Source organism: Rousettus aegyptiacus, unplaced genomic scaffold (genome assembly GCF_014176215.1).
Source record: "Rousettus aegyptiacus isolate mRouAeg1 unplaced genomic scaffold, mRouAeg1.p scaffold_m13_p_12, whole genome shotgun sequence".
Taxonomy (NCBI): domain Eukaryota; kingdom Metazoa; phylum Chordata; class Mammalia; order Chiroptera; family Pteropodidae; genus Rousettus; species Rousettus aegyptiacus.
In genome coordinates, this window is record NW_023416287.1 from 31,131,238 (window position 1) to 31,141,130 (window position 9,893).

Genomic DNA, 9,893 nt, shown 5'->3' on the forward strand with positions numbered 1-9,893 from the left:
GTTATATCACTTAAAACTAACATATGCAACAATATACACTCTCTTGCTTTTTTTCTATATTACCCTCTTTTCTTTTTAGTCAATAACATGTCTTGGAGATTTCCCCCCACAAATGTATATCTACTGACTCCTTTTTTTTTTTTTTTAGCTGTACAGTATTTTATTATATAGGTATACTTTATTTAAGCAGTTCTCTATTAATGGACATTGAGATTGTTTCCAGTTTGTATTAGGGGTTTTGTGTGTTGTTTATTTTTTACTTTTTCAAACAATGCTACAGTGAATTTCCTTTCACAGAATCTTGGCACGTCTGTCAAGTCAGTTTCTAGCAATGGTATTGCTAAGTCAAGGAATCTTTACATTTGAAATTTTGGCAGATAGCATCACTTATATCCTTGATCAACACTGTATGCAAATTCTTGCTTTAATTTGTTTTGTATCTCTAAGGTATATAAAAAAGAACTGGTCATTTTGTTTTGCATTACTAGAAGTAGAATGAAAACAGCTTGAAAGATGACCCTGTTTAGATTGATTCTGGGTGCCACATTTTAAAAGGGATTGATATTGACTAGGTACAGAGAAATGCAGTGAGAACATGTGATGATCTATAAATTTTGTCTAGAAGACTAACCCTTCCCCCTAAAAAAGTTATGGTGGTGTTTTGGAGGAAAAATTTCTGTTATTCTAGGTTCTACTGACATGAGATAGATTAACAGGAGAAAATTAAATTAAATTTCCTATATACTGAGCTGCATAAGAATATGGAGACTTACAGAGACTCAGGCAATTGGGGCTTATATACCATTCTGAACTAAGGAGAAGGGGTAGGATTCTGGAACTTCAAAGGGAAGGAAGGGAATTTACATAAAGATGGAAAAATAAATGCTTGGTAAACAAGTGTTTGCCATCTGTGCAGAGCCAGTGGGACACAGAAAGGTCTTAGGTCTTCAAGTCCTGACAAATTCCCTTTAGCACACCTAGTCCAAGTTCTTTGTGGATATCTCTGATGATAGTGTTCTACTTGGACATAAATTCTTTTAGGCAGTTAAGAGTAAAAAGCTCTTCCTGAGCCTTTTCTTAAAAATAATTAGCGTAAAATCATTCTTATTCCAAAGAGACATGTTTTGGGGTAGAAAAATTCTCCCCTACAGTGCCCTGGAAGAGTTTTTAGACTTGAAGAAGAGGTTAATGGTTTGCATAGTACAGAATAGACTTATTCTGTGTTGTTCCTAGTAACAGCTGGAACTAGTTGATAGTTTTAGGAAAAGTTCTCATAAAATGGTAAATATTCTGCAATTTGAAATCTTCATAAATCAAGCATGAGCCAGATGACATCTGTGAAGAATATTGTAGAGAAGATTCCTGCTTATCATGAGAGATAGGTCTGGGTAGTCTCTATGGCCTTTTTTTGAATCTGGATTTTTTTTTGCAATGAATGTCAAATGAATATTTCTTTTTCTTTATAAATAGGACACTGATGAAATTCAAGTTAACTATCCTGGAATGTTTGAATTGATGGAAGATTTACAAGGTAAGGCACTTTTAAAGCATTTTCAGACTCCATTTGGGAGTCTTATTTTGAGAGCCAACTCAATGGGAGGCATTGGGGCTAAGCACTAGGGATACATGTGTAATGAGAAGAAAGGTTGTCTTCAAGGAGCTTATGAGACAGGCATGAGGCACTTGCCACAAAGATAAATATTAAATTAGAATTGTGAGTGCTGTGAAGTAGAGGTAAATAGTGCTATGTCTGCCTATAAAAGGATAGCAGGACTTTCTTGAGGGGTGTATTTGTGGATGATAGAATACATCAATGAGTTTCTCCAGCAACAGATGGCAGCTCAGGTCCAGGTGCAAAAAAGTAGGTAGTTGGATTAGTGTAGGATTGGAGTTTGTCAAAGGGCTAAGTCCCAGTCTGAGAGAGTCACCAAAGTCTCGTCTAAAGAAATGGTGACTGCTCAGAAAAATGAAGAGGTAAAGAGGGGAGGGAAGTAAGTCCCAGGCAAGGAGAACAGCATGTGCAAGAAAGTACATAACAAGAACTGAAAGAAGGGCATTTTGACTGGAGTGTGGGGAGTAAAGAGTTAAGTGATTAAATTGGCGGGTACATGGGAGCCAGAGTTCCCACAGTAGTGTCTTATAGTCCTCGTTAAGATTGTTTGCCTTTATCTTAAAATGCCCTTTGAGGCATTTTAATGGGGATAGGAAATGGGGTTCAGATACCAGATTTATATTGTGAAAAGAATGGATTGGATTGGCAGATAAACTAGTTGAGAGACATAATGTGATAAAGCTCTGTGAGAAATAGCAGTAGTTTGGACTAAGGTGGTAGCAGTAGGGATAGACAGACGTGAATGAATTCTAGAGATATTTTGGAGATAAATATGACAAGTTCTTGCTGGTGGATTGCATGTGGGCTGATGAAGGAGAGCAACATTTCAAACATAACTGCTAAGTTTTATCTGACTTAACCAGATAGATGGTGCCCTTTGTTGATAGAGAAAATAGTATGGGGAGGAACAGTTCTTGAATTCACATTTGCATATGTTGGGTTTTAAGTGGTTTTCAGATATCTTAAGAGGAGACGTCAAGTAGGCAGTCGGGTCTGTGGGTATGTAACAGAGGAGGCAACTGGCCTGATTTAAAAATTGTAACTCATTTGTGAATAGGTGGTATTTGAAGCAATTGCCTAGGGCGAGAGCATGGAGTGAGAAGAGAAAGCCGCCTGGTACTGAGCCTTTAGGAACCTAACATATATATGTGTATATAGTGACTGCCTAAAAGGATGAGCCTACAAAGAGCCTGAGATAGAATAGCTAGTAAGGTGTTAAGGAGAAACCATAGAAAAGTGTAATATTACGTAAACCAAGAGAAAGTTCACAACAATGGGAACCTAAAAAGTTTAAAACAAAGGAGCACTCAAAAACATCAAATGCTGAGAAATGAGGTCCATTAGATTTAGAAATAAGGTTATGGCGACTGTGCTATGAGCTTTTTTGTTGGAGTGGGGGGAGTAGAAATAATGGGGGTAGGTTGAAGATTAAGTGGAAGGCAAGGACAGCAAATATCTACTATTCTCTCAAAAAGCTTGACTGTGAAGAAGAGGTGAGAGATGGAAAGGTTCCAGGTGTCAGCAGGGAAGAGAGGAATAGGAGATGGGGGGAGGTTTTACATTTTGTTTTGTCTTAAGACTTGAATTTACTTAACTGCTGATTGGAAGACTAAGTGCTTCCGTAGAAGTGACTCTAGAAGAGAGAGGAGGGATAATTGATGTGTCAGGTACCTGATAAGGTAGAAGAGCTATAAAGGCTGAGGTTGGATTGATCTTGGATAAACGTGAATTGATCAGAGTAAGTATTAAAGTTAGTCAAATACATCTTTGACTTTCTCTAATGATACTTGGCAGATAACCAAAACAGATAGCTGGGTTAGTTTGGTTTGGGGCTTTGCTAGTAGAGAGTGACAAAAAGACAAAGGCAAAAGATAATTCCAAGAGTGTAATTGATATAATGGGCCAGAGATGCTACAAACGAGTTAATGGACTTGGAGAAAGTAAAGGAGATACGTACATGTGATCCCAAGATAGTCAGAATGATCATGGTTGAAATACCTGAACACGTTCGAAGGACAGAAGGATACAGTCTGAAAATAGGATGTTTGAATTGATGATTTTGGAAGTAAAGGGATAACTTTGTCTGGAACATATTACAGGTGTAATGGCCATGTTGGAATGATGGAGAAGTCCATTAGTGGTGAGAAGACTAAAAAATCTTAGAGATCATGGTATTTGATGCTTATTAACATTCAAGTCACCCACGTCAGTGGCAGGAATTAGGGTACTGAGGTGAACTGAACTCAGTGACAATCCCTTTGATGAATGAGGAGAGGGACTGGGAGCCTGATGTTTGACAGCAAGCAGGAGTGGGGGTGAATTTTGCCCACATGGTGTGCATCTCATCGGGTTTAGTAAGGTAGGAAAGTGATGGCCTGGAAGAGGTTTTGAGCAGCAAGGACAGAGACCCTACCTCTCAACCGTGAAAGAGGTGAGGTATGTAAAAATACACATTTACCACTAAGAGGGCTATTGGAGAATGATTTTCTCAAAGGAGAGCTTCAGCTTAACCTCAGTAAGAATTTATGAGGTTTGGTCTTTATTAAATAGTATTGGCTTAAACACTATTGATGAATGAGAGAAGCTGAACGGATTAAAAGTGTGTTTTATGAAACCAGAACTACATTTACCCAAGGGAGCCTTAATCTGGATCCAGAAAAGTTAAAGAGGATTATAAAAATAAATACTTTGTCTATAGATTTATAGTTTTTGTGAACATTGTTATACTTGCTTCTCTTGATAGCCTTCTGGTAACTGCTTCATCTCTGTGTTACAGGTGAGAAAAATTAGGCCCGAAAAAAAACCACTTGTCTCTTAGTGGAAGAATTAAGTGCCAAACTCTTGCCTTCTTGACTCCTGCTCTGGAACTTTTACATGATTCTACTACTTCTTACAGCTACCTGTTTGTAACAGGTCCATTTTACCCATCATCCAGACTCCATTGAGTATTACAAGGAGAAAGATGTGCCAAAAACTTACTATTATAGTCGCTCTTTATCCATTATAATTTAATAGAAGCATTGGCAGCCTTAAGCATGCATGCCCAAGATGTCAGGGGACCAATAATAAATTATACACTTTCTCCTGAGCATTTGGCTCCCCCTGATATGCTCACAGAGCCCCTTCATCTAAAGGCTTGAAAGATGATGGTGGGCTGGTACTTTATCATTCAGACTCTGGTGATAAAAATAATTTTCAAATACAGCATTTATTTTTGTTCTGCTCTATGAGTGCTGTGCTCATGATTCATTTCAAGAAAGAAGAGAGTAGAAATTAGACCTATCAGTTGGAAGTGGCTGCTGCCTGCTGATTTAAAAATACAGTGCTTACTCTGTGCTAGGTGCAAAAAACCTCTGTGAGGTTTGCTAATATTCTGATTTTACAAATGAGCAAATTGAGATATCAAGAAGTTAGGTAACTTCTCCATGGTTATACTAAATCTAGACTTATGATTTGAATCCAGAGTCCTATACTGCATATTTGATCGGTGTGTATGTGTTTTCATTGAAGTTAGATGTTCAGTAAAATGCACTAATCTTACCTGTACAGCTGCTTGTATTTTTAACCACCATCCAAATGAAGGTATAGAACATTTTCAGCCTCCAGAAGGTTGCCTCATGCCCCCTCCCAGCTGGAACCTGGGTTTTAAATCAGTCATTATTTTGAGGAATTGTTGTCTGTTGTTTACTTTTAAGAAGGTTTGTCAGTGCTTCTCTTACTTTTCTTGTAAAGCCTTTTTACACAAATCATATGTTCTGTTTTAGATGTTTCTTTAGGAAGATTGAGAGGAATTATTTGAAGATAACATGTAAAAGCGATATTTAACAAAGTTGATATAAACATTAACTAGTTGATTTTATATACATTTACTGTTTATTGAGCATCTACCATGTGCCAACCACTGAGCCAGTGATAGAAATATATAATTCCTGATCTCAGGGAATTATGCTCTAGAAGAGAGATACACAGATAGACAGATATGTACATTTATCTGTAAAATTAGGTACTTTGTTTTTAAGTACAGGGAGAAACATAGGAGAAAAAGCCCCTGAATCTGCTTAGGGTGTCAAGAGATGCTTTTGCACAAGGGGCAGCACCTGTCAAAATGAGTTTGCCAGGGTGTGTGCATATTTGGGGGTAGGGTTGAAGGCTTTACATTCTAGGCCAAGAAAACAGCCTGTTTAAAATTATAGAAATGGAGGAAGATATACATTTCCTTTACTTTAAAGGAACTGCAGTGATTCAATATTGCTCGAACAAGTAGATTGGGGAGATGATAGTCCATCAGAGACTTCTAGATTTTATCAGATGAGCCTTGTAGTATCTTGGAAGAATTTGCGCAGAGGAGAGACAATCAGATTAATGTGTTAGAGCCCATCCTCCAGTGTTTGTTTATGAGCATATTTTATGAGGAAGGCAAGTCCAGAGCTAGCATAGTTAACCTCTTGTTATGCATGGGGATATTGAGGCACAGAGAGAAGTAACTTGCTCAAGGTGATATATTTAGTAAGTGGTAGAGCCAGGATTTAAACCAAGTGTAGCAGTCTGGCTTGGATCTCGACCACTGGTGAAAAGGTCAGAGGCAGTGAAGATAGGAAAAGCGATTGGGGGTGAACGGAGGAGGAGCAGAGCTTGGGAGACTTCCAAGTGTGTGGATTTGCAGGCTGGAAGATGGTGTTCCCTTCAGATTGCATTTTGGTATTTTACATTGCTTTTTGCTTTTTTCTTGATGGTTGTGGTGTCTCTCATTTAAGTTGCCATTATTATTCACAGAAAAAAGTCGAGAATGTTGACCTAATTGTACAAAACAAGTTGTGTATCAGCGATGAATGCAGGAAAAGTTTTGGAGGCTTTCACAGTAGTTTTACGGTAAGTTCAGTTATTTTTTTTAGACAATAGCATTGTTTCTAGTAAACCGTAATAAATTAATTTTTTTTATAAGTAGTTGGACTTAACCTTAAAAACACTGTGAGAGTCTTAAACAGTTACCTGCTTCCCAGATTTTGCAGTTATCCCAAAACCTAGAGCTGGTTAGAGGTCCCCAAATGTGTTTCCCAGGCGGTCTTCAGTAAATGCACCAGGGCGCATTATGAAGTATTATCATTCCTTTTCAAAGATGACAAACCTGACTTTAATAGAGATTAAATGACTTTACCTTAGGTTGTAGAAGGGTCGGACCTGGTATTATGATCTCAAAGGCTGTCTAGACTCTCTGCACCACACCACAGTACTTCTGCAAGAAGAGAAGTTCACCATGGCTACGTACCTCCCTTGTGAGGGAGGGGTGGGCTGCCCTAGCATAAGAGTTACTAACTGTACTGTACAGTAATGCTCTTGAATTTCTATATCAGAGCATTATGTCTAGGTTAAACCTAGGCCAGGCCTTCAGAAAGAGCATTATGCCTAATAATTTTAGTATATTGTAATAACAATTATTTAGAAGGCATTTGATATGAAATTTCATAGAAACGCATTAAGTATTTACATTAAAAAAATTAAACCTGTTTTCCACAGAAGTTGCCTGTTATCTAATGTGTAAGTCAGACATAGCAATGGAAAATGAGCAGAAATGAAAACACCATAGCCATCATCAATAGACTCTTCCAATGAGTCCCAGTTTACTTCTGGTCTCTTAGATACTCACTCTATAGGAGAATATTCTTAAATTAGATTATGTAACGGGTCTAAAATGTTAGCGTTAGAGATAATCTTTAATTATCATCCTACATAATTTTAAGCAGGCTGTTTCCATAACCTGGAATGTAATGTCTGCACCCCACCCCCACCCGCACCCTTCCCCTGCCAAGAGATAAGCCTTTAGAGATAATCAAGTCTCGCCACCTTAAAGACCTAAAGCAATTGGTCAGAGATCATCTAGCTGCTTCATGACAGCAAAAATAAGATCTACATTTTTCTTCAGATGATTAATATACTAGTTTATATGTCATTGTTCTTCATGAATTGGGTCTGTTATACTCACAGGATGTGGGACATTGCTTTTAGTCAGAGATTCATTATTTTAAGGACTAAAAGGAGCCTTTGGAGATTGGAGAGAAGAAAAAGATTTATTACAGCTAATTTGTTGACTGTTTTTAACAAGACCATTGGAAACTTGAGAGATTATTTTTAAACTACTAAAGAACCTTGATATTGGGAAGTTAATTGGTTTCTTTTGTGAGAGTAGAAAAACAAAACTAAGAAACTGATTTTTGATCATGTATATAGAGAATAAATATAAAGGATTTTTACTTTCGAATTTATTTTGATTCTGAGGACTCGTATGGCCTTTCAAAGTAATTTAAATTTATGCATAAAGAAAAATAAAATATACTGATTTTTAATGAAAAACGGAATAATATTAACCTTAGCATTTAGCTGTCAATATGAAGAAATCTAAAAACAAATTTTAAAACCTTAAGAAAAATGTCCTTGAAAAGAATGCACATAATTTTTTCCTAATTTAAGATTATTAAAGTATTGTTAAATCTGAAAACTGTAGTTTCGATACTATTTAATGAATCTTAAAGCCCTCTTCCAAGTTTTGTGATCATACTTAATTTATTCATACGTCCATGGCTTAGAAGGAGTAGGGCATTACAGTAGCGTCCTTTTCTCTTTTAAAGAGCAGCTAAAAGGGGACAAAATATAGCATCCTTGGAAAGGTACTTGCCAACTCCCAGTGACTCACCTAAGGGACCAGTCAACTTGCTTTTTGCCTATCTGGCACACTTTAGACCACTGTTAGCAAGTAAAGTGTGCTTATGGGACTTTTCTCCTGAAATTTAACTTCACTTGTCTTAATATCCAGAAGCTTCTGGTAATTTTACCTGAAGCTGTAGTCTAAAAGCAAAATGAGATTGTTTAGGTTATTTTACATAACTGTTAGAGAATGAGATATAGTTGGATGAAATGAGGTTCAATCTGTGCTATTGATTGAGCTGCTCGGGGTATTCACTGTATTGCCTCAAACTGCCTGTAGTGTATTTTTAGGTATGGGGGAGAGTAACTGTGCTTGGAATAGAAAGGCTCTGCTGCACCGAGACACAATGCTGGCGGCTGCCGCAGTATATGGAGGTAAGGGAGCTGACCATTCTTCCACCTATGCCTCACTGAGGAGTTTGTGCCCTGTCATGTTTATCTCTGAAAATTGCCAGTGCCTTTTCCTTTCTTGTTAAGGCTCCATCATTGTCTTTCCTTTCAAAACACAAATCCTGTCACTCATTTCCTTTTTCCAGACAGTCTTTACTGTTTCTGTACTGTCACCTTATCAGTGTTGAGGATTTTTCATATGAGGCGTCCTCGGAGTCCTGGGAGTATCCTGATATCCATTTGTCTTTGAAGGGCATGACTTTTATCGAGAAGATTACTTTTCCTACTTGCATGTTTTCAGACTTTAACCATTATTTGTCTTCGTAGAAATGTACAGAAATGAGGATGGTTCAATCCCTGCCACATATCAGATCTATTACATGATAGGATGGAAATATCATGAGTCCCAGGTAACATTAAGATAAATCATTTTTCTTAGTGGGTTCATGTTTCCATTTGCTTTTTATTATTTGTTTACTTAGAGTGGATGAATTTTTAAAACATAAGACAGCATTAAGGGGTTTAGTTAGAGTATATATTTATCTATTTCTAATATCTTTATCTTATTTTCAGGCAAGACCAGCTGAAAGAGGTTCTGCAACTGTGTCATTTGGAGAGCTAGGAAAAATAAACAATCTTATGTCACAGGGGAAAAAATCACAATAAATATTCTATTCAATGTTATTGTAGCCCTGAATTTTCATCAGAGATGGGTACTTGCACATCTAAAATTATTACATTGTGAAGCAAGAAGCACTGTTAGTATTTACTGACTGACTTTTCTAATAATCTAATACACTATATTTAGTAACCATTTCAGTTTCACATGGTTTTTATTTTCACATAGATACTGTTTTCTAGAGATTTGAGTGCCTTATTTGCAAATTCAGCCCCAAAGCAAGAAGATTGTTTCTCTGAAAAATCCACAGATATGTTCACATATATAAATCACTGCCTTGATGGAAAAATTACACATGCTGACATTTCCTACCTTTTTTCTCCTTCCAATCTTTTGTTATTTCTATAAGGGGACCATAAGCAATGAAGTTGAGGGGAAGGACAAGTTGGTAGTCTCTAGAGTTCTGGGTCTTTTAGAATACAAAAAGAGTCTTATAATGACTACTCTAAGATACTGAAGCCAAAATTATTTGTCATACTGTCATTCTTTGTCATGAAGAGAACAGAGGTTTAT

General features: G+C 37.0%; 1 protein-coding gene across 8 annotated transcripts in view; it reads left to right on the forward strand.

Annotated features, from left to right (window-relative positions):
- NDUFAF5 (NADH:ubiquinone oxidoreductase complex assembly factor 5) overlaps positions 1-9,385 on the forward strand; it is a 29,518-nt gene extending 20,133 nt beyond the window's left edge. For 3 of the 8 annotated variants that reach the window (XM_016133420.2, XM_036229683.1, XM_036229684.1), the window contains 4 exons: positions 1,471-1,531; positions 8,603-8,686; positions 9,029-9,111; positions 9,275-9,385. In XM_016133420.2, the coding sequence (XP_015988906.2) occupies positions 1,471-1,531; positions 8,603-8,686; positions 9,029-9,111; positions 9,275-9,367 (321 nt within the window). In that variant the 3' untranslated portion in view covers positions 9,368-9,385. The other 5 variants (XM_036229680.1, XM_036229678.1, XM_036229681.1 and 2 more) reach the window with 5 other exon arrangements.
- The last annotated feature ends 508 nt before the right edge of the window (positions 9,386-9,893 follow it).